The following is a 23,046-nucleotide window of genomic DNA, read 5'->3' as shown; positions in this document are numbered from 1 at the left end:
TCAATTTTTGTCAAAACATTTTGGCCAATTGTTTATTAAATTGAGAGTATTTTTATCATTTTGGTCCTTATTTAACGAAAAATTTCACGGAAAGACTAAAATGATTGATGATGGACAAAGTCAAAAACTATTGTATTGATTTCAAATCTTAGGAACTAAAGTGATGAGTTATGTCAATGTTAAAGATCATTTTGGCTAAAAAACCGTATTTATGTTGTTAGATTATAAATATGAATTAATCACATATAGTATATTAGTTTATTTGAAATAAATAAAGATGGAAACATGGAAGGTAACTCTCTCGTATCACTCTAATTCTTATTTTGCATGTAGTACATTACAAGGGAAGTCAATAATTAGGCTAATTTGAGAAATTACGTGTCGTAAACGTAAATAAGAACGTCATGACTCGTAATTCCAATTCATTATTTTACAGTTATAACATTACAAATTACTGCATGACTCACTTTAATTTTGTGTGTGTAACAAAACACACAAAAAATCGAGAATTAAACTAATTTAAATACATATGTGTCATTAAACGCATATTAAAAGAATCAAGAATCATATTAATTTGGATACATATTACAGATAAGTAAGGCTATCTCCAACCAAAGGATCCAAATGGCCGAAAATAGTCCGAAAATCGTCTCCAACTAAGGGCTAGGCCAGAGGGCTCGTGGGCCCCACGAAATCTGAAAGGGCCCAAGGGTTGGCTGTAGCTAGCCAGCCCGGGGTTGGCCAGAAATTAAAAAAATCATGTTGGTTATAACCAACAAGAATGCTTAAACAAAAATTTGAATCCAACGGCTAGTCAGCTAGTCGTTGGATTAAAAAAAAAATTTTTTTTTTTTGGTTTTTTGGGCCAATTTTTTTTTTTTTTAAATTCTTAAAAATTCTAATTTTTTTTCCTATAAATACCTAAACCATTCATTAAATTTACGTTTTAATTTTTTTGGTTTTTTGGGCCAGTTACCGTTGTAATTTTTAAATATAAGTTGTAGTTTTTAAATTTAAGTTGTTGAATTTGAATTTAAGTTGTTGTAGTTTTTAAATTTAAATAATAAATTATGTTTGGCCCTATGACCCTCAATTGAAGACGATTTTTTGTGACATGACTAAAACGAGCCCTATGACCTTTGGTTGGAGACAGAGACAAATATGATCATGTACTGTTCATTAAAATATTAATATCCTAGAAAACCAGATGGCTAAAACGAACTATCTGGCCAACCCTCAATTGAAGATGACGTAAGCATGCCATGATGTAAAAATCAACCCGGTGAATGTCTAGATTTACAGAGTCAGCCTCTCACAATTAAGACTATTGCCACTTGACACTCCACTTTCGGCCAAGAAAAGGGCTTTCACTTCCACGCGCCAAAATCTCCCATGTGACGTGCAATGCCGCGTATTCACGCGCTCGTATCTCCAAACGACAACCTGTATCTACGTGTTTTTTCACCGTCACCGTCTCTCTCTCTCTCTCCCCTCTGTAGATCTCACTCTTTGTTTATTCTTGAATAGATCTCTCTCTCTCTCTCTCTCTCTCTCTCTCTCTCTCTCTCTCAGTCAGAGTCAAAATCCTCCCATACTGTTTTTCAATTATATTGTTTCCATATTTATGCTTTTCACTGATCGGTCACAAGAACTAGGGACCCCGTCTCTCTCTCTCTCTCTCTCTCTCTCTCTCTCTCTAACTCTCTCGCTCCTCTGAGAAAAACCCATCGCAACCAGGTACGTCCTCTTCTCAATCCTCATTGAACAATAGACCCCATCTAACGGTTCAGATCCAACCCCACTCTCCAATCTCACTCACACTCTGTTTCTGCATTGCCCATCTGCAACTTCGAGTCGCTCTCCAAAAAAGATCTGATTTTTTTTGCTGTTTTTCTTACAATTTTCATGTGGGCAAATTCAGATCGAACGTTTTCAGCTTTGGGAATTAACGTTGCTGACGATTTTTGCGATTTCACGAGCTGGGTCGTATCAATCTCTGTCAATTCTTGTTTGTTGAAGTTGGTCTCACATTTATTATACATATGGCAACAGTCAATTGTCGGTGCTTTGCGTCTGTTAATGCTTGATCTTTTTTTAGGGGTCTTGTTTCTGATTTTACCCTCCTTCATCTTCACTCTTATGCTTTCTACTGGTACCATTCGTTTTTGTATGCCATTTATTTCAGACATTTAATGTGTGTAGACAAATCAGGTAGTGGTACTTCTTTTCCAGGTTTGCTCCTCTTTGAAGGAACTGGATCAGATTGGAATTCGTTTTTTTATTGCTGGAATTTATTTTGTGTTTTTAACAAATCAGGTAGTTGTTTCACTTGCTTTGGTCTGGTTGGGGTCGGCTTGTGAGTTTCTAACACTACCTTTTAGCTGTTAGTTTCTGGTTTTCCTTTTCTGTTTTGATTAATGACATTAAGATATCTAAAACCACAACTTAATAACTTTTTCTTTTTCGTATAATATTGATTGGATTAGGATGATTCATTGTTGAATCTTGCGATTTAGTAAGTTGTCATCTGGATTACTTGAAGTGATGCGTTGAATGGTCTTAATCTTATATGTTAATTTTTAATGTTTGAATTTGTAGTATCGTGGATCATTTTCTTTATGTACTGGCATTGTTTCTGTGGTCTATGGAACTAACCAGTTTAATCTTGTTTTGGTGATTGAAGCTGTTTCTGAAGTGAGACATCGACTGATCTTCCTTTAGGAGGAAACTGGAGCTGGTATCTTGTTGCTTGGTTTTGAACTCTGCATGTTGAAGTCGAAGTAGAAGGGCGATTATCTTGTTGGTTTGCAAGAATGTCGAAGGGAAGGGCTGACGGGAGCCCAAAGAAACGTTTCGTCACCACAATTCTTGTTTTGGTGATCATTTGTGGTCTCCTGTACTTGTATTCTAAGAAAAATGATTCCTCCACTCTTGAGTATGGCAGTAAGATAAGAAAATTCCATTCTACTTACTTGGGTGCGGATGAAGATGTTGATGAATCACATCCCAAACTTGGTGAAGATGAAGAGGATGGTGTTATATTGAAGAGCATACCAGTGAGTTGCCTTCGCTAACATTTACTATGTCGTTTCACTTCATAGGGTACTTCTGAGTAATTTATCTGAGTTATCTATTTTTTAGGCTAATATAAGTATGTTCTCAATGATGAAGGTTTGTGATGATAGACATTCAGAACTGATTCCTTGCTTAGACAGAAACCTTATCTACGAAAGAAGGTTGAAGTTGGATCTGTCTGTGATGGAGCATTACGAGAGACACTGCCCAGTGCCTGAAAGACGATATAACTGTTTGATTCCACCTCCTCCTGGATATAAGGTGAGATCCTCTTAAATCATTACATCAAATGGAATGAGCGAGGAAAGTTTGTACTAGAAGTTTCACTTGAATTGAATAGTCTGAAGCTTTTCTGCTGTTTTTATGTAAATAGATCCCAATCAAGTGGCCTAAAAGCCGAGACGAGGTATGGAAAGCAAATATACCTCATACGCACCTTGCGACCGAGAAGTCTGACCAAAAGTGGATGGTTGTCAAAGGTGAAAAGATTGGATTTCCTGGAGGAGGTACTCACTTCCATTATGGAGCTGGCAAGTACATCGCATCAATGGCTAATGTAAGACAGTGGCCCTTCACAGGGTAAAAATTGAATTAGTCAGTAGAAATTTAGTAAATCTGTAATTTTTTTGTTCATGATAAAACACTGACTATTTTTAGTTTGGATTGGCAGATGCTCAACTTTCCTAAGAACATTTTAAATAATGGAGGAAGGCTCCGAACAGTCCTTGATGTTGGTTGTGGTGTTGCTAGTTTTGGAGGATACCTGCTGTCTTCTGATATTATCGCAATGTCCTTGGCACCTAATGATGTTCATCAAAATCAGATCCAGTTTGCATTGGAGAGAGGAATTCCTGCATATCTTGGTGTTTTAGGGACCAAGAGACTCCCTTACCCAAGTAGATCTTTTGAACTGGCTCATTGTTCTCGCTGTAGGATTGATTGGCTTCAAAGGGATGGGATACTTCTCCTTGAGTTAGATAGGGTACTTAGACCAGGAGGTTATTTTGCCTACTCATCTCCTGAAGCCTATGCACAGGATGAAGAGGACCTTAGAATTTGGAAAGCAATGAGTGCCCTTGTGGAGCGGATGTGCTGGAAAATTGCTGCTAAAAGGAACCAAACTGTTATTTGGGTCAAGCCGCTGACTAATGATTGTTACATGGAAAGACCGCCTGGTACTCAACCACCACTTTGCAGATCGGATGATGATCCAGATGCAGTCTATAATGTGAAAATGGAGGCTTGCATCACGCCGTACTCTGAGCGTGAGTACTATTTCCTCCATTTTCTAAATGATTTCTTAATTTTCGTGCTTTGTTAGTTGTCTTGAGAAGTCTCAAAGTAACATGCCAGAACCTTTTTTTGGTTGATTACATTGTTATTTGAGAATTACTTGTTGGAATACCTATTATCCCACATCGGCCAGGAGGGAAGAAGGAAAGCAGTTTAAATAGAAATACCCCTCCCTAACGAACACAGAGGCCTTTTGTGATAAAACCCCACACCTGAGGATTGTGCAGGTGGTTAAGTGGGGACAATATCGGTGGTGTTGGAGTGGGCCCTTGGCCCGTCGATCTGAAAAATTCTACATTACTAATGTAGAAAATGGACTCACCTGGAACTATAGATTGCTGATACTTTTGCAGTAGCTAGTTGTTTAAATAGCAGAGTTGAGAAAGCACTTACATTTTGTTGGTGTGTTCTTTTCAGAAAACCATAGAGCAAGAGGAAGTGGTTTGGCTCCTTGGCCTACTCGATTGACTACACCTCCACCCCGTCTTGGTGATTTCGGCTATTCCAGCGACATATTTGAAAAGGACATGGTAATTCTCAAAAAACCTGCATTTTTTTAACCTACTCTGCCGTGGTTATATTCACATATATAAATTACCAACATACAAATACTTGGTGTATGACAGTATTGATGTGGTGCAGGAAGCTTGGCAACGAAGAGTTGAAAATTACTGGAATCTTTTGAGCCCAAAGATTAGTTCCGACACAATAAGGAATGTGATGGACATGAAGGCAAACCTGGGTTCATTTGCAGGGGCTTTGAAGAACAAAGATGTGTGGGTTATGAATGTGGTGCCAGAAGACGGACCTAACACACTTAAAATAATATACGACAGAGGACTGATAGGCTCAGTACACAACTGGTACGTTGAACAATCCTTATGAGTTAATTTGCTTTTTATTTTTGACATTCACTCCCCGTATGGTTGGGGCAAACGGAAAGATGACGGAGAGGATGGTACTCAATACTGGTTAGGCAAACTAGCCAATGAAAAATTCACTTAGAAACTTGTAGAACCTTGAACCATTAATGGCGGTTGGTGTTTAGAATGAGAAATTCTCTTGCCATACATAGATTTTACTAGGCAAGATCTCAGGCTTACTTTCGATATGGGAACGAGAGAACCTTTTGTTGGATTGCATTAGGCATAAGTGCATAATGTATTAACAACATGATATCAACTTTCGTTGCCACCGTAACATTGCATCAGATATTGATATATCTGTTTGGTGCAACTTGTGACAGGTGTGAAGCCTACTCAACCTACCCACGAACTTATGATCTACTTCATGCCTGGACCATCTTCTCCGACATTGAAAGGAAAGGATGTAGCGGTGTTGACTTGTTAATTGAGATGGATCGCATCTTGAGGCCCAAAGGTTTCATCATTGTGCGTGATAACCGAAAGGTGGTGGAGTTCATAAACAAACATATGAAGGCGTTACACTGGGAAGCAGTGGCTACCGCTGATGCGGAGGGAGGCACCGAGAAAGATGATGATGTGGTGTTTATTATCCAGAAAAAGATTTGGCGTACGAGCGAGAGCTTTAGAAATGTAGAATAGTGCGACATGATCCCGGCATTTCACAGCGCTTGAGGTGGTGCTGATTTTATCCATAATTTTGTTGCATTTGGTCAAGTTACATTTTTGTTTTCCACAGCTTTCCCAATTTTCTTTGTTCCTCTAATTGATACAGAAAGGTCACAATTTTTACGTTCTTATTTATAATTCATTGGGAAATTGTAAAATAATCACTCTCTGCTATTGATTGGAGAAAAGTGGAGGCATACGCCATCTGCCTATGAGAGGATTGAATCTGTAATCTTTAGCAATATATATGAGTACTAAAACAGAAAAGTATATGTGCGTTTTCCCTATGCACTCGAGTTCAAAATCCCCTCTCGAGGAAATGCTCGAACGCCCCTTGGCCCCTTGAGTGGTTTAAATTCGACTACGAGTCTTTAACATGTCAAAGTTTTCGACTACAAGTCGCGAAAGAGTGGGGAAAGGAAAAACTGATGAGACTAATGATGTAATCGACGCAGTTCCTTGCAAAGTTATGTACTTTTGATATGTCGAAGTTACACTAATGATGTGAAAGATGAAACCCGTCCCGTGGGTACAACTTTCTTTTTCGATAAATATGATTTATGGGTAAATAAAATTCTGAAGTTAAAGAGGTACATGTATAACATAACAAAGAGCCCTACAAAATTTGTTCCATAAAATCCCACGCTCTGTTCGTCTCTAAACGAAAGTTTCCTCACCCTTTCGATATCTCTTTCATGGCCGAAAATTCTTTTGACCTCTCTAAATGGGAGATTGCTTGATTGCCATTTCAAGCAGATTTCAACTTGGATGACGTAGAGGCCAGGTGGGAAAGAATCCGGTGTCCGACAAACAGCAAGAAGGCTCCCAACAATCCAAGCGTTTTGAGAGTCGTAAATAGATCCAACTGTACATGGAACAAACAAGTAGACAAAGCTTAATACATGTGCAGGGAAACTAAAATGACGTTTACTAGTATGCCTAATCTTAAACAACTACTTTGTATGGTTGCCTCAGAAACTGCATTCAAAAGCCAAAATCATCTTCAATAAGCGTGCCCTGTGTTGCGAACAAAATATGGAATCTTACTTTGAAACCGAACCGTGAATACTCGTATGTATTAGTGTTATTTTTTGGGTTCTAGAACAGGTCACCCTATAAATATTAAAATGGGATCGTCCAGATCATTGGGGATATGAAGCAGATGGGAACCTTCCTGACTGAAAGTGCAAGTAAACAGAATTAATGGCATACCTTCAACCAGAAGAGCACATAGAGCAAAAGAACTGCAGCGATGCCAACATGGAATAGTATACCGAAGGTGGCGGGTACTGCTGAAGTGGGGAAGTTCTTCAGATTCACCCCCAAGCGTAATAGCTGTTTAATACATAAAATACAGTTAATTAGAATACAAAATGGGTAAAAACTTCAGAATGTTGACAGCCACCAAATCTCTTTCGGCCCCTTCATACTCTAGAGAATGTCAGTTTATAAACAGGTCACCTCAAACCAACTTGGACTTTCCAAGGGTATTCGAGCATGAACTGTTAATAAATTTCAGAGCCAAATGACAACAGATCAAGGATTCACTTAAGAAAGACTCACTCCAATAAAAAATCCAATCAATGGCAAAAGCACAAGGCCCAAGAAAACGAGAGAGAGCTCCTGAGAAGGACGCTTTTCTGGAACCCTAAAGATATGGGTTATCTCAGCTTTGGGCCCGTACTTTGAGTAAGGATCAACAGCTGGAGAAGGAGGGCGGGAGGCCTTCTCAGGTGCTTCTGGTAGATCCAAATCAATCTGGCCAATAGCCCGTAAGAAAGAGTTTTCCTGTAAAGGAAAGAAGTTCGCTTAGACAACAGCTCCTAAAAACTAAAAACAATTTAAAAAACTTGAGGAATGCTCATGCTTACCATTACAGCATCACCAACAGTTAGTTGAATATCATATCTACCAGACAGATAGTAAAACTTCTCAACTAATCCGAGAAAATCCTGTAACAAGATACCAAAACCAATCAAAACAAAGAAATTAAAGAGCTCTCCTTGGGGTAAATCCATGACCTAAGATGATGAAAACTGCAGTTTTATATTATTCAGGTATCCAGATATAAATCATGGGTTTATTTATCGCAGTATCACCTAAATAGATAAATTAAAAAAAGAAAAATCTAAAGATCTACATTTCTAAAAGAGCGCTGCATGGCTCCACATAGTGTTCGCAAAAATCAGGCCCATTTGACTGCACATTCATGCATAGTGCATCTATGCGGGGAAAAAAAAATCACATGTGAGTTGTGACCAAGTATGCTTTCAATTGACATTTAAAAAAAAAAAAAAAAAAAAAAAAAAAAAAAAAAAGAAGCCAAAAGAAGCCAAAAGTTAGGGGATGAAATCAAAGAAACTTTACCAGTATTTTCTCAAACTTTTGGCCAGAGATTCCCACCACAAAGATATGTTCAACCTTGGTCTCATGTGTTAACTTAAGAAATACCTGCAGCCCAACAAACGCCTAAGAGAACTGAACGGAGAGCATTTACTTAAGAATACAAATAGACACAGAATACAAACCTGATGAGGCTTAAAAGCATGCCCAGAAGGAGTGGTCAATTGAAAGGATAGACGCAGCTTTTGGAGGTGGTTAGCTGATAGCGAGACAGTACTTCCTCTGGCTAAATCTAGTCTGGTAAATCGACGACATACAAGTAACAAAAAGTTTATATATTTCAGAAGTGAATAAGCATGGCCTTTGTCATATAACAATTATAAAAAAAAAAAAATCCACGTTGACCATGTGATTACAAGCATTCAACTTGCAGACAAAAATTCAGAAGAAGAATTGATAGAGCAGGAAATATCAAATAAACTTTGAGTACGTACTTTTTCTGGGTTTCTATGCTCCCAATGTCACTATCCAGTACTGCAATCTCTGCATTTTCAATTTTGATAACTCCTGTGATAAATATCTGTACTTGAGTAGACCCTCCAGTTGCATAAACATTTTCTTCTTCAGAATCATGCAGAACCACCTACAAAATTTGGTAAACTCAGTACAAATTGAGGCCACATGGAAGTTAGTCCAAAAGAATTAACCAAATGAAAGAGAAGGGTACCTCAAAGACAAATGTGTAACTTCCAACATCGATACTTTCTGGCAAAACATCCAAGAAATGGGACCCACTTTCTTTGTCAAACTTGAGTTCCTACATCACACACATGATAAAGCAGTGAACCAAACGCCATTCATGCAATAATCTTGTAAAAAAGGGGATATCCAAAACTAATTTTGTGATAGGAAGAAAACAAGGGAAAAAAGTTATTACCCACCTGGCTTGCAATTTTAGACGCAGCTTTTGAACCAGAACTGAATGCTTTCACCAACTTAACTGTCAGAGGTGGTGCACTTGAACCAAGCACAGTATTCACTTTCACCTGATTCAAATTTCCAGTACAAATAACACACTCGAATTAACCAGATTATGTTATTAGGCATAAGCAACATTAATTTGTAACTATATCTTTTCCTCAGCAAAAAAATTAATCCACAGCCGGGTGATATAACATTGATTCTGTGCAGGTCAATTAAAAGCAGTACACTTTAGAAAATAATATGAGCATAACTTAATACAGGAGTTTGACTTTTGAAAAAGAGAACAAAAACAAAAATGTCAGATTGAGGAAAAAGGTAAACAGTGCAGATTTCAAAAAACAATACATACTATATATGTATAGATATATATCAAAGAAAAGGCATATCCTTCTATTGTAACCTAGGAGATACATATATATGTGTGTGTGTGTGTGTAACTGTGTACATATATATATATATATATATATATATATATATATAATACGGTAATAACTCACAACAATCTGTTTCAAAGAAGAAATGCTGTGTTGATAAATTGACAAACCTGGAGCTGGTCTTTCTTGGTCAATGAAAGCACTGTAGCTGGAAGTGATAATACCAAAGGAATAGAGACCCTGCACCAGAAAAGAGAGAAAAACCACAAATTAGGGCACAAAAATGAAAATTAAACTCTAATGTTGCACTGCACGGTTAGAAATGCAAAATAATTGGAGATGCTATTCAATAAAAGAAAAGGGTTTAGCACTTGCCCATTGCTTTCCAAAGACGCTAATGAGTCTATTTGGTTGAAAAAGTCTTTAGCATTGCCAGGAATGCCAATTCCAAGGAAAAATTTTGCTAGACCCAATATCTTGTCCCCTGGAATCTGCAAACTCTAAGCTAAAGCATTAGTATGCATACAATACCAACCCCCTCATTCCCCAAAAAGAAATTGCATTGCACGGAAGAGCAGGAAAGAAAGTGGCACTGAGTATCACCTTTATGTTTCCAGATGTCACAGTTGCAAATGCTGTTAATCCTCGAATAACTGATGCAGTAGTTGAAAGAGGACTCTGATGCTCACGCAGATCAACAACTTTTTCATCAAAGTAAATGGTCCCATCATCTAGAAAACATAGTTATATGATTTCACATGAATAACAAATATACCAGACAATTAAATGACAAAACCAAACTGAAAGCAGGATTGAATAAAATAGTAGGATTGAATAATTCATGAAAATAAAACAAATACCCTTATAAGGAGACATCTGTTGGAAAATGATACATAGATACACATACCATATTTCTCAATACTGTCAAAAAGCTTCAAAATATCACTTTTCAATGTACCAATCTGCCCAGAGACAACATCATCGAGTATTAATAAAATGAAATATATAACAAAAAAGGACAAAAAATTTACAATAACAGAGTAGAAGCACATTATACAAATAAGATTTATACAACTGATTACACATCTATATAAAAAAAGACTAAATGGCACTGAAAAATAAGTCCACTGATATTGGTAATTATTTGGTCAGTGTGTAAAGATATAACAATTCTGAGATATTGTATTAATTTACACTTCGTCTGTTTAAACGTCCAATATACTATTAAATTAATGACATGCAATATATGAGACGTGCTTCGATGCTGATTGTATAAACCACACTTGCATGCACAGTTAAACATAATGTGGCCAGTGGCCACATGTGCACCTTAAGCTATTTTCTTGTACAATTTTCTACATCAATGAATATAGTACGCAACTCTTCTAGGGAAAATGAGTTCTTAGCATCAGTTCACTTTAGTTAAACATAATAAGAATATGTTTGATTGGTGCCTGTATAAGCAAGAGAAAGAATGTAGACTACCTTAGACTGATCAACTTTGGAAGATGCTAATTCAATAACTCCAGAAAGTGCTTCAAGAGCTAATCCTGCAAGAGGGGTGGCAAGCTCAAAGAGTGAGTATAAGCCACTTACAGTTACTACATATCTATACCATGTTCCACAAAGATATAAAATAAATGGTAAAATAAATATTGGTCACCATAACAAAGTGCTGCTAAATCCCCTCTATTTGAATAAAGATCTAAGGGGAGCAAAGGAATTTAGGAGTCTAGAGGGAAAGTTCCCACTTTACATCACCAATTGATCAGGAAAAGTTCTCCATGAAAAAATATGCAGCATAACAAAAGTCATTACCAGCAGCATAGGTACTAGCCTCAGGATTATCCAAACTGAAGCGCCACCTTCCATCACTCTGGCTGAGAGACTGCAACAATATTTCACTATCATTCATAAATTCAAAACAGAAATATATTCTTCTGCGAGACTTCAAAAAAAGTGAATGCAAAAGAGGGAAAATGATTGAGAGTTCAGAATCCAAACAACCCATTCACATTACAAGGAAAATAAAGTTGTGAACAGATGCTAAGAATTATCTGACATAGCAAGTTCTGTCAGGACCAGGATATAGCAAAAACTGAAAATATTTCATCCAAGAAATACCACTAGTTGTTGTGGGAACTACCTTGATAGAATGGAAAACTCCACCAGCATCAGCAAGAAGTACATCGACTTCAGGACTTTGATCCTGCAGCAAGAAAGACAATAGACAAGAATTAGGAAAAGAATTCATAATCTAAAGACGTGGCTGGTTTGGTATTGATGTACTTTGAAAAAAAACTGCTTCTACTGTGCTATGAGAATAAGCTCATTTTTGCTGCTTCACGTTTTCAGCTTTTTTTCACCCAAAACTGTGAAAATAAGCTGTTTTTAAGTGTTTATCAAACACCTTTTTGAGCTCAACTTTTTTTGATACCCACTTTTTATAAAAGCACCTCAATACCAAACCAGTATGTAGGGCCTCAAAGAAACACAGAAAAAAGGCCCTTGCACAATAGTTCAAACAATTAAAATAGTAACATTATTCAAAATATTTGCTTTTTCCCTGCATAGAGTTGATCTTATTTTCATAAATCACCATTCCTACATTTTGAATCTGCAGCCAAACTAAGACCTCAAACCAAAAAGAAGATGTAAACCTGAGTTGGAAAGTGCTGCCAAAAGGTAGATCAACAATTTACCTTAATAAGTACCAAGCTTCCAATTGAGTAGTAGAACTCGAGCAATGAACTTGCACCATTGACATTAGTTTTAAGTCTTGAAGCAATGCCCTAGACAGGGAATTAAGAATTAGTCACCAACTTCATTATTCTTCCACATAACTCATAAGTAATTACTTTCATGTCGAGAACAAAGAAAAGGGTGCTAAAGACTTAACAGTACCTCAAATACTTCATTTATAACCGTGCACTCCAAAATGCCGTTAACCTTTAAGGCATAGAACAAATACTTTGGGGCAGACGACAATGACCTGAGTTTTTCAACAACAGACTGACAAGTAGTGGTCCGTATATCGGACTTCTTATTAATCCCAAGAACCTCGAACGATCTTAAGGCTTCATATGCCTCTTCTAAACTGTCAACAATTTATCGAAATCGAATAATTAAAATCAAATTTGAAAGCAATATCCAAAATAAACTACTCTAATCACGCAAATGAAAACAAATTCCACCAGAATTAAACGCTAACCGCGCATTATAGTAAAATGCAGGGAAAAAATCGAAACTTTAACCTCAAATCGCAGAATTCTCAGCGGTGACGTCATATAAAAGTGAAATAAATACCTTTTTAATTGATCAATCGGATCATCCAAAGCATTTCATTTTCTCAGAAACCAAACGGAAAATACAAAAGTAAACAAAAAGACTAATCATTTCGAGGGTTGAATTACCTCCCGAACGATCCATCGACGGGCGCAAATAGCTCCGCAGCCGCGGACCGGTGAGAGTCGGAAATCGGGTGGAAGACAGAAGCAGCAGCATGGCAGATCGAAACCGCCAAAACCAGCACCAGAAATCCGCCGAGGCTTCCGGAAGCCATTCCTGCAACAGTAACGAAACCAACAGCTTCAGATACGTAAATTCACTCGCGCATTTGTGTACGAATGCGATTCGGAAGACGCTAGGGTTTCAGATCGAGAGGAGGAACATACTGAGAGCGTTGGAGAGAGAGAGGGAGAGATGGTCAGCGGGGGTGAAGTTCCAGGGCGCGACGACTACCGGGCGAGTGAGTACTGAGGAGAGAGAGTGAAGACTCTGGGGCAGCTACGAACGAGGCCCTCTGATCGATCGCGGCCCGCGCGTGTAATTATCTTATTTTTACTTCTTTTTTTATTTCTTTTTCTGTACTTTGTTGCGTATAAATTAACAATCCGGTCTTCTGATTGATCGAGGCCTGTCTCTGCTGTCCCTGTATTTCGAGTAAATATGGAAAAATCAATTTGCCTTTACGTGCCACATTGTGATGGACACTAATATCATCTCCAACAAAAGGATTTAGTGGATCAGGGGTTGAAAATAATCCGAAAATCATCTTCAACCGAAGGCTAGGCCAGAGGGCTTGTGGGCTTTACGGAATCTGAAAGGGCCAAAGGGCTAACCAGCTAGCCCAAAAGAGTCAGCTAGCCAGCCCTGGGCTAGGCCAGAAATTTAAGAATTGATGTTGGAAATAACCGACATCATTGTTATTAATCCTGTCGGTTATATCCGATAGGAATTTTTAAACAAATTTTTGAATCCAATGGCTAGCTGACATCAACTAGCCATTGCTAACTAAAGCCAGTTACCGTTGTATTCTTTTTTCTTTTTCTTTTTTTGATTTTTTGGGCCTTTTAAAAAAAAAATTCTTGAAAATTCTAATTTTTTTTCCTATAAATACCTAAACCATTCATTCACCATTCCTCACAAATTTTTCACCATTTCAATTCTCATATTTTCTTACCTCTTTCAAAAATATTTTCTTCAATTATTTCAATAATTTTCAAATGGCCTCGTTTGCAACAAAAGGTAGGGCTTTGACCCAAAAAGAAGATGAAGCTCTTTCCAGGGCTCATAAATGGGTGTCGGAAGATAGTGTGAGGAGGAGTTCTCAACAAGTGAAGGTGTTTGGACTCGTGTGTCCAAAAAATACTTAGAGTTCTACGAAGGCACTACTCCATTGAATGTTCGAAATCACGAGAGTTGTTCTTCAAGATGGAAGAAACATCTTCACCCAAGTTTGAACAAATGGCATCAAGCACTGTTAGCAACTGCAAGTAGACATGAAAGCAGCGCTAACTACTACGATGAAGTAAGTGTTTTCACAATTTATTTTAAATATTTAATTATATTACATTTAATTTCATGAATTACTTTCCTTTAATGTTTGTAAATATATTTAATTATAGGGTAAATTACACTTTACCACCTTAGGTTTGGGGTCGATTTCAAATCCTTACAACATCTTTAAAACATTTCACTTTCATACCTTAAGTATTATTTTATTTCAATATAATACATCTGTTACATTTTTCATCTATTAATATGTTAAGATATGACGTGGCTGCCACATTTGTGACACGTGGCAAAATTTTTTTTATTTTTTTAAAAAAAAACCTAAATCTTCTAAAAAAAAAAAAACAAAAACAAAACAAAACAAAACCTGAAACTGAAACCCACCTCCCCGGAACCCCCACCCCCGCAAAACAAACCTAGAAACCTTATTTCCCGCCCCCCCCCCCCCCCCCACACGACCCACCTCACCCAAAAACGTTATCCCCCTGACCCGTGCATAGGCAAGCTCCATGAATCCATGGCTACCTAGTTGTCTTCCGCCCGCGAATCTTGGGACCAAGTTCATCACTGTCGACGTCGACGATTGAATTGAGAGGATTGCGAATCACGGTTCAACATAGCAAAGTCGTGAGGAATCGGAAACAAAAGAGACCCAATTGGCGGCAGCGAAATCAACGGAAGAATGAAGGTGGTTCGGGTACAGGTACTCCGCTGGCGACTGACCAGCTGAGTTCGTGCGGACGAAGATGGAGTCTTTACGGATGGCCTACGAGAGTGAGATTCTGATCCACCAACAGGATTTAAATGCCTTCACACCAGAAACCCTCCAGTCCCAAAGTCCAGCTTCTCATTTAACTCTTTGACTTACTCGATTTTTCAAAAATTACTTCAATTTAGGGTTTGTATCTGGGCTGTGTTTTTTCTCACAAACAACTTCCTCTTTTTCAGCCTCTCCTCGCTTCTCTTCTCTCTCCTCACTTGGGTCCGGAGGGATAAGGTTTCTGGGTTTGTTTGCGGGGAGGGGTTTTAATTTTATTTATTTATTTTGAGAAGATTCAGGTTTTAAAATAAAAATTAAACAAAAAATAAAAAATTTGCCACGTGGCACACATTTGGCAGCCACGTGACACAAATGTGGCAGCCACATCAGCTCTTAACGGATCAATGGATGGAAAATGTAACGGATGTATTATATTGAAATAAAATAGTACTTGATGTATGAAAGTGAAATGTTTTAAAGATGTTGTAAGGAATTGAAATCGACCCCAAATCTGAGGTGGTAAAGTGTAATTTACCCTTAATTATATTACATTTAATTTCATAAATTAATTTTCTTTAATTTTTGTAATCATATTTTCTAGGTACGCTAAGCAAAAGAATTGTATATGGAGGGCAGCTCGAAACCCTTTTAGTTTCGCAGTTGTTGGGAAATTTGTAAAAGGTGGGTGTTATTTGAAGATCCACCTCAAGATAGAGTAGGTCCTACGCCAGTGTTCGGAACTGCATCGTCATCTGCAAATATGGATGAAGATGCATGTCCTACCATTCAACAAACAAGGGTAGAAAATCGGTCTTCAGGTGAAGGTTCCATACCTAGGGTTATGGGACGAAACAAGGCACAAAGGTTGAAGGAAAAAGGTAAGGCAAATGATGATTACGCCGCTTAACAGGAAGTGACAGCCTCATTGCAATTAATGGTAGAGCAAACTGCCCTTGAGGTGGAAGAAAGGAATCGTAGGCATGAAGAATGGGCCAAACAAATACAAGAAGAGATGAATGATAAGAATATGAAAATGAACGCTTCAAATTACACTCCAATGAGTAAGGCCTATTTTGATAGAAAAAAGAAAAAGAAATTATGACCCGACGACAGTTGTTTGCCTCTAACTATACTCCTACAATGGCAGATGATGAAGATGAGGTTGATTATGGATATTAAATTTAAGTTGTTGTAGTTTTTAAATTTAAGTCAATGTTGTTTTTAAATTTAATTTGTTGTTTTTAAATTTAAATAATAAATTATGTTTGGCCCTATGGCCCTTTTGCCTTCAGTTGGAGACGGTTTTTTATGACAGGGCTAAAATGAGCCTTATGGCCCTTTGGCCCTCGATTGGAGATGAAAGCAAATATGACCATGTACTGTTCATTAAAATATTAATTTCTTGGAGGCCAGAGGGCTAAAACGAGCCCTCTAGCTAGCCTTCGGTTGACGATGACCTAAGACCATCTCCAATCGAATGAGGGCTAGAGGGATCCTCCAAGAAATTAATATTTTAATAAACAGTGCAGGGCTATATTTCTTACCATCTCCAACCGAGGGTCAAAGGGCTATAGGGCTCGTTTTAGCCCTATTACAAAAAACCGCATCCAATTGAAGGCCAAAGGGCTATGATATGGAATGTGAAGAATTGAAATAAAATGAGGTAAGATAGTATGGAATGGTGAAAAATATGTGAGAAATAGTGTAGGAAAAAAATTAGGGGAAAAAAATAAAGTGGGATGGGAATAAAAAACAATAAGTAGGTTAGGACCAAAAAAAAACCTAAGCCCTAAACCCTAAAATGGGCTGGGTAAATGGAAATAATAATAATAATAATGGGCTAGCCAGCGGGATGGTTGAACATAGCCACCCGATTGGCCCTTTGACCCTTTTTTGTCCTGTAGGGCTCATGAGCCCTTTGGCCTAACCCTCGGTTGGAGACAGTTTTCGAGCTATATTCGACCCTCTAGACCCTTAGGTTGAAGATGGTCTAAGACAATGTACTTTGTGTCGCTAATATTACAGACGGGTCGCGTGGGTCGTGTTCATATATATTTACATATGTGAGAACTAAAATTTGACACAAATAAATAACAAATTTGATAGTAAATTTATTGTGTAACTTAACCAGAATAGCCATAAGGAAAAAAAAAGGCCCGTAGATGATAATGATGAAGGGCGTCGCGTCTGGACGGAATGGATGCGTGGAAGGTGCCATGTAGTGCGGAATATTCCGAGTCTCATGTCAAACAATTCAATGCATCTCGAGGTGCTGCCAAAGAACTGGAGTTGTATTCGTTATGGGGAATCAATGCTCTGGCCGAAAGAGCTTTAGACCATCTCCAATCGAAGAAGAGCTAGATGGCTCATTTTAGCCATCTGACCCTCCAAGAAATTAATATTTTAATAAACAGTGTAGGGCCATACTTTTTACCATCTCCAACCAAGAGGCCAGAGGGTCATAAGCCAAACATAGTCTTATGCCAAAAAACCATCTCCAATCAAGGGCCAAAGGGCTATAGTATGGAATGTGAAGAATTGAAATAAAATGAGATAAGATAATATGGAATGGTGAAAAATATATAAGAAATGATGTAGAAAAAAATTAGAAATTAAAAAAAAAAAAAAAAAGGGTCCGAAAAAAAAAAGTGGGCTTGGCATAAAAAAAATAAAAATCCTAAACTCTAAAGTGGGTTGGGCAAATGGAAAAGAACAAAAAGGATAAAAAAAAAAAAACAAGTGGGCTAGCTAGCTGAAGATGGCTAGCCGGTTGGTTTTTTGGCCTTTTTTTGTCCCGTGAAATCCATGAGCCTTTTAACCTAGTCCTCAATTAGAGATGGTTTTCGGACCATTTTCGACCCTCTAACCCTCTGAACCTTTCGGTTGGAGATGATCTTACCTTTGGCACCTGGCTTTCTCCGGCACCCTTGTGTTGCGGAAAAAGCCTCAATATTTTTTTAAGCAATCTTTTGTAGAACTTTGGTGTTCAACGAGGTTGTCAAACATTGGCTAGTACAGATGAACCCTCGGCACCTGAGTTCGAATGCCCCTCCCCCCACTTTCGATTGGTTAAAATGAACTCCGAAATTGGATTAAGGTGCGATCAAATCCATGGTTGTATATGTACCTTAACTTCGGTAGATAAAGGCTGAAACTATATTCGCAAATCGCAACGCATATTAATAGAAATCTACGACACTCGCAAAACCTTAACAGATCATCAGTCCACAATCATTTGTGGTGCCGCTACATACCGGTGGTAGACATTCAGTTACAGTCCCGAAAAGGTTCAACTAGATAACACACCTATTAGAACTTCAAGCTCCGAGACACATCAAACGACGACGTGAAAGCAGCCGAAACATGTGAAGTAGTCAGTACTTTAGAGGTGACTGCTGGGTTGGCAACAATCCAAAGCGCTTCTTCAGAAGATACCTTTGCCTTGAATATTTGTCATCTGGGGAGAAGCGGGCTGCAGTTAATCACGGGAACGAAACAGTTTAGTAACAAAAAAGAACTTGAACGCTTTTCGCACGGAACATTAAGAAGAGTAACAGACAATAGATCATCACAGAACTCACAACTTGTACACACATAACACAACCATTCAGAGCACAACATCGAGAATTCAGAAACAATCAGGCAACAGAGAAGACGTAAGTTACAGCAATCCATCTTATACTTTTGCATTTACAATAGCAACGATTGGAAAAATCTCGTGAAAGATTACAACCCCAAGCATCTAGAAATAGCCAAAGGATTCGTAGTAAACAACCAGCCAGGAACTTAGGACTACTTTTGATTTCATCCGTCTCCTACCGTCGCGCTAGCAGTAAACAGTGAAGATCCCATACTATATCAACAACAGGGTACAATACCCTCACTAATCACAACATAACAATCAATGCAACCACCGATTCAGACAACTATCAAAGCAGAAAAGCTTATAACAACTCGAAAAAAGACACAAACATCTTACCGGGATGGGCAGATTGCGTAGCATGCCCAAGTGGTGATTCCTTCTGCATTCACAAAAGCAAATGAAAAGTTCAGTAAGTACCTCAAAAATCGATACACCGGCAAGTCACTACGTGTTCTAACAACAACCCAAAACACTCATCATCATCACATACCTTGGTGGTGTACACTTTGTTGCCATTCTCGTTTATGTAGTACTGAAGATACATGCTGCCTGCCTTTTTCTTCAAACTGCTGAAAATTAAAAGCAATTCTCCATGAAACCCTCACAGAAATCCTTATTAAAAAAAAACCCCACTGAAAATTTTCCGATTGAAATCAACCCATTAATTCCAACTAGTAAAATCCCTAGAAAATTTCTCGATATTTATTTTTTGGCGCTAAAAAATCTCGAATTTTATCAAAAAATGGTTAAGTAATCTTGAACTTGGAGGTTTTAAAACATGAAAATTATGAATTATTAAGGAGAAAAGATAAGAAATTGTTCAGAAAAAACATATTAAATTCGTACCTGAGAGCTCCAAAAAGTAGGCGGATGAGAAAGTGCTTGGCGTCCGCGCTAGGGTTTAAGGTCAGTGAAGGCTCGCGGAGATATAGGCTGGATTAGTTTCCGAAATTACCCCTCCACTGTTGCTTATTGCCAAAACGAAACCCAAACTCTTGGCCCAGATAACAAAGCCCGAACTCCGACCACTTTGCTTTTATTGAAATTTCCTAAAATCTGAAGCCCAATAGGCCCAATTCAATAGTAAGTAAGAGATTGAGAGCCATATTTTTATGAAATTGTTATTGATACTCTGAAATGTAATCAGATCTCTCGTAACTTGTTAGTTTTATGTTACAATCATCAGGTACTTGATTCGATTGACACCAAGGTAGATGAGCGTCTCGTAATTTCTTATAACTTGTTGGCCTTGTGGATCAGCTAAACGTCAGCACGTCTTGAGTTTGATTTACTTCACAATTGAGATTGAGCTAAAAGGGTAAAGGGGTAATATCACATTATCTACTTTAGACAAAATCCAGTTGACCATTCAAGCAAACTCTGTCATTCACCTTCGAACCCACGACTCGCTGCAAACTCTTCTCATTTGAAACCTGCCGCCCACCATTTCCCCATTACTTCGAGTTCACGTCAAAATTCATCTCAAATTCTCCCCAAATCCAAATCACTAACTCCCTCACCAAAAATTTGATCCCCAAAAAAAAAATATATTTTTTGTAATTTACTCGAATTATCAGCCGCATTGCTCGACCAGAATCCGGAAAAGCTCGAAGCTTTCTGCCCCCAGTTCGATCCCGAAACGATGTCGTTCGACGAGGAGGAGGAGGCGTTCGAGCACACGCTGCTCGTGGTCCGGGAGGTCGCAGTCTTCAAAATCCCGCCGCGGAGCACTTCCGGCGGATACAAGTGCGGCGAGTGGCTCCAGTCTGATAAGATCTGGTCCGGTCGGCTCCGGGTCGTGTCGTGCAAGGACCGGTGCGAGATCCGGCTGGAGGATCCGAACTCCAGCGAGCTCTTTGCCGCCTGCTTTGTCCACCCGGGCCAGCGCGAGACCTCAGTCGAGACCGTCCTCGACTCGTCGCGCTACTTCGTACTCAAGATCGAGGACGGCACCGGGAAGCACGCCTTCATCGGGCTAGGGTTCGCGGAGCGGAACGAAGCGTTCGATTTCAACGTGGCGCTTTCGGACCACGAGAAGTACGTGAAGAGGGAGCACGAGAAGGAGAGCAACGGCGGCGAAACCAGCGACGAGGGCCACATCGATATTCATCCCGCCCTCAATCATAGATTGAAAGTATGAAAGTTTTTACTTTAATTTCACATTTTTAGTGAGCAATTTCGTTTATTTATGTCAGTTTTGGGGATCTGAAGGAAGGTGAAACGATAAGGATAAATGTGAAGCCGAAGCCGACGAGTGGGGCCGGGATGCTGTCCGCCGCCGGGCTATCCGGGACGGCGAAGGCAAAACCTATTAGTTTGGGGTTGGCTCCGCCACCTGGGTCCGGGAAAGTTAGGTCGGCTCTGCCACCACCTCCCAATGACCCTGTTGCTGCTAGAATCAGCTCTGGTGTTGTCAAGTCGCCGGATAACACAAGACGTGGATCGGACCCGTTATCGGATCTTTCCCAGATTGAGGTATGCAAATGTTAGTCATTGTTGTTTTGGCACTACATTTCTTGTTCAGCTGTAATTGTTCTTCATCTTGAATTTGGAATTCGAAGTTCAAAATCAAATGGAATGTGTCTTTGAGTTTCAGTAAATATTAGCTATAGCATTTGTCATCGAACTTAGCCGACTAAAATGCTAGAATTCCACCTTCAGCATTTGCGTTTTGATTTGATTAATGCTCTAATCTAGTCTAAACTATGGAACTTGAGTGCATAGGAAGGCACAAATTGTTTGATCGTATCTGTGTTGATTTTATGGAGATCTTCAGTATCGATTGTTTGTTGATAGATTGATCTCTGTTGTCTATGCGTATTATTGAATTTTGATTGTATCCGTGATGTTTGAATGGTAATGTCGAAGTATGTCTTGAGTGACTTGCTGCTTCTGACCATATATGGCGCATGTTTGTCATCAATGTCCCTAACTTATTTGATACAGGCCTTACCTGCCTTTCAATTCCTGATTGACCTGAAAAGTTGGTTCCAAGTCCCATTCTGAGAACGGCAAGCTCAGAATGAGTAGCTAGCCAACATTAGTTTATGTCCACACCTTATTGTCAAGTGCGTTCAAAGTTTGAACATGTAGGAAGTGATTGCAATCAGAAAGCTTAGTTCTAGCAAATTTGGTATTGTTTTTCCTTTTGTTTCACCTGCTTTCTTCTGCGTCCTTTGTTTTTATGTCGATCGATGCATTTCTTCTCCCACAAAGGAAAAAGATGCAAACTCTGTCAGTGCTATGGACATTTTACTTATCGTTGCCTCTTGGAGAACCCTTTTTCCATAATTCTGATTACTGATGCATTTTCTTATGATTCATTTCCAGAGGAATCTTCCCCCCACGACCGGATCAGGCTCGACAAAGACAAGTGCAGCAGGATGGGCGGCTTTCTGATTGTGTGAGCATCTGTTAATTATCATCGAGGTCTTCATTTGATTTTTTTTTCACCTTTTTTGAGGAAAAAGGAGTGAGAGGAAGGAATATGTGAGAAAGGAAAGAAAGCACGAGGTACCAAATACTTCCATATGTGTGTTTCCCCGCAATATATTTTCGAGCTTCTTTTGTTCATTGTGCCGGCTCTTTGTCAACTTACAGTTTCATGTTTTTGCTTCTATATAATAGAGAAATGTGCCTTATCTATTTCATTTGCTATTTTCTCTGTTGTTTGTTCCTGGATGGATTTTAGTACTTGCATTATGCAATTTGACACTCTGGTCGACTAAAATAAGTTAGTTGGTCATTTTTGGTTCATTAATTTTGTAATAACAGTGCCGTCTGCCCATTAACGAAGGGGAGGAGCGCAAAAGAGAGAACGGACGTGTGAAAATCACTCCCCTGTCATTTTCGTCGAAAACTTGAAACATATCTTGCCAAAACTCAAAGTAATTGTCTTTTTCTTTACTGTATCAAGTGGTTTTTGTTGTGGCCTCCTTTCCACTAGAGTTGAGGGATAATTATCTCAGAGTGCCTTGCGGGTTACTACTAGAATAAAAGTCCATAATTTTTCCATGGCTCTTTCGGGGGAACAGTCTTTTTCACAGCGCAATATTCGAAACTAGAGTAAATTGTAGTAACGGTCCTCTAACTTTAACTTAATTGGAGTAATGGTCTTTTAATTGAAAATCTATTACCATTGGTCATTGGTCTCTTAATTTATCAAAACATGCAGCTATGGTCTCTCAA

General features: G+C 38.7%; 4 protein-coding genes across 6 annotated transcripts; 2 read left to right on the top strand and 2 right to left on the bottom strand.

Moving 5' to 3' along the window:
* Positions 1 to 1,552: 1,552 nt before the first annotated feature.
* LOC137729751 (probable methyltransferase PMT3) lies at positions 1,553 to 6,237 on the top strand. 2 transcript variants are annotated; one of them, XM_068468769.1, is made up of 8 exons: positions 1,553 to 1,737; positions 2,684 to 3,056; positions 3,172 to 3,336; positions 3,449 to 3,631; positions 3,746 to 4,340; positions 4,786 to 4,898; positions 5,011 to 5,231; positions 5,615 to 6,237. In XM_068468769.1, the coding sequence occupies exons 2-8, from the start codon at positions 2,814 to 2,816 to the stop codon at positions 5,931 to 5,933; spliced, it is 1,839 nt and encodes a 612-aa protein (XP_068324870.1). In that variant the 5' UTR covers positions 1,553 to 1,737; positions 2,684 to 2,813; the 3' UTR covers positions 5,934 to 6,237. The 2 variants fall into 2 exon arrangements, with proteins under 2 accessions (XP_068324870.1, XP_068324871.1); XM_068468770.1 differs by lacking the exon at positions 1,553 to 1,737 and having other exon boundaries at positions 1,765 to 3,056.
* A 169-nt stretch (positions 6,238 to 6,406) lies between these two features.
* LOC137729752 (dolichyl-diphosphooligosaccharide--protein glycosyltransferase subunit 2-like) lies at positions 6,407 to 13,481 on the bottom strand. The gene is made up of 20 exons (XM_068468771.1): positions 13,336 to 13,481; positions 13,075 to 13,225; positions 12,566 to 12,758; positions 12,364 to 12,453; positions 11,808 to 11,870; positions 11,480 to 11,549; positions 11,147 to 11,211; positions 10,569 to 10,623; positions 10,265 to 10,392; positions 10,037 to 10,152; positions 9,832 to 9,901; positions 9,245 to 9,349; positions 9,031 to 9,120; positions 8,798 to 8,946; positions 8,489 to 8,600; positions 8,328 to 8,411; positions 7,832 to 7,912; positions 7,524 to 7,748; positions 7,173 to 7,295; positions 6,407 to 6,825 (listed from the first exon to the last, which is right to left on the bottom strand). The coding sequence occupies exons 2-20, from the start codon at positions 13,221 to 13,223 to the stop codon at positions 6,709 to 6,711; spliced, it is 2,085 nt and encodes a 694-aa protein (XP_068324872.1). The 5' UTR covers positions 13,224 to 13,225; positions 13,336 to 13,481; the 3' UTR covers positions 6,407 to 6,708.
* A 4,858-nt stretch (positions 13,482 to 18,339) lies between these two features.
* On the bottom strand, positions 18,340 to 19,771 carry LOC137729593 (H/ACA ribonucleoprotein complex subunit 3-like protein). 2 transcript variants are annotated; one of them, XM_068468573.1, is made up of 4 exons: positions 19,705 to 19,771; positions 19,349 to 19,427; positions 19,195 to 19,237; positions 18,340 to 18,687 (listed from the first exon to the last, which is right to left on the bottom strand). In XM_068468573.1, the coding sequence occupies exons 2-4, from the start codon at positions 19,400 to 19,402 to the stop codon at positions 18,590 to 18,592; spliced, it is 195 nt and encodes a 64-aa protein (XP_068324674.1). In that variant the 5' UTR covers positions 19,403 to 19,427; positions 19,705 to 19,771; the 3' UTR covers positions 18,340 to 18,589. The 2 variants fall into 2 exon arrangements, with proteins under 2 accessions (XP_068324674.1, XP_068324675.1); XM_068468574.1 differs by having other exon boundaries at positions 19,349 to 19,424; positions 19,705 to 19,761.
* Positions 19,772 to 20,361: 590 nt separating this feature from the next.
* Positions 20,362 to 22,525, top strand: LOC137729026 (uncharacterized protein At1g03900-like). Its single transcript, XM_068467844.1, has 3 exons — positions 20,362 to 20,992; positions 21,070 to 21,333; positions 22,189 to 22,525. The coding sequence occupies exons 1-3, from the start codon at positions 20,501 to 20,503 to the stop codon at positions 22,255 to 22,257; spliced, it is 825 nt and encodes a 274-aa protein (XP_068323945.1). The 5' UTR covers positions 20,362 to 20,500; the 3' UTR covers positions 22,258 to 22,525.
* Positions 22,526 to 23,046: the final 521 nt, after the last annotated feature.

The sequence above is a fragment of the Pyrus communis genome, chromosome 3 (assembly GCF_963583255.1).
Source record: "Pyrus communis chromosome 3, drPyrComm1.1, whole genome shotgun sequence".
Classification (NCBI taxonomy): Eukaryota; Viridiplantae; Streptophyta; class Magnoliopsida; order Rosales; family Rosaceae; genus Pyrus; species Pyrus communis.
Note: the sequence above shows the minus strand (reverse complement) of the source record. Positions and strands in the feature narration are given on the sequence as shown.

What these genes read in the sequence shown, in the direction of transcription:
- LOC137729593 (XM_068468573.1), bottom strand. Translation starts at nt 19,402, where the DNA reads ATGTATCTTCAGTACTACATAAACGAGAATGGCAACAAAGTGTACACC. An exon ending in ACAAAGTGTACACCACCAAG is followed by an intron (nt 19,238 to 19,348) that starts GTATGTGATGAT and finishes TTGTGAATGCAG; the next exon opens with AAGGAATCACCACTTGGGCA. An exon ending in TACGCAATCTGCCCATCCCG is followed by an intron (nt 18,688 to 19,194) that starts GTAAGATGTTTG and finishes GATTAACTGCAG; the next exon opens with CCCGCTTCTCCCCAGATGAC.
- LOC137729751 (XM_068468769.1), top strand. Translation starts at nt 2,814, where the DNA reads ATGTCGAAGGGAAGGGCTGACGGGAGCCCAAAGAAACGTTTCGTCACC. An exon ending in CATCACGCCGTACTCTGAGC is followed by an intron (nt 4,341 to 4,785) that starts GTGAGTACTATT and finishes TGTTCTTTTCAG; the next exon opens with AAAACCATAGAGCAAGAGGA. An exon ending in ATAGGCTCAGTACACAACTG is followed by an intron (nt 5,232 to 5,614) that starts GTACGTTGAACA and finishes AACTTGTGACAG; the next exon opens with GTGTGAAGCCTACTCAACCT.
- LOC137729752 (XM_068468771.1), bottom strand. Translation starts at nt 13,223, where the DNA reads ATGGCTTCCGGAAGCCTCGGCGGATTTCTGGTGCTGGTTTTGGCGGTT. An exon ending in GGCTAGTACCTATGCTGCTG is followed by an intron (nt 11,212 to 11,479) that starts GTAATGACTTTT and finishes CCCCTCTTGCAG; the next exon opens with GATTAGCTCTTGAAGCACTT. An exon ending in TGATTGGATTTTTTATTGGA is followed by an intron (nt 7,296 to 7,523) that starts GTGAGTCTTTCT and finishes TGTATTAAACAG; the next exon opens with CTATTACGCTTGGGGGTGAA.
- LOC137729026 (XM_068467844.1), top strand. Translation starts at nt 20,501, where the DNA reads ATGTCGTTCGACGAGGAGGAGGAGGCGTTCGAGCACACGCTGCTCGTG. An exon ending in CCCTCAATCATAGATTGAAA is followed by an intron (nt 20,993 to 21,069) that starts GTATGAAAGTTT and finishes GGGGATCTGAAG; the next exon opens with GAAGGTGAAACGATAAGGAT. An exon ending in CGGATCTTTCCCAGATTGAG is followed by an intron (nt 21,334 to 22,188) that starts GTATGCAAATGT and finishes ATTCATTTCCAG; the next exon opens with AGGAATCTTCCCCCCACGAC.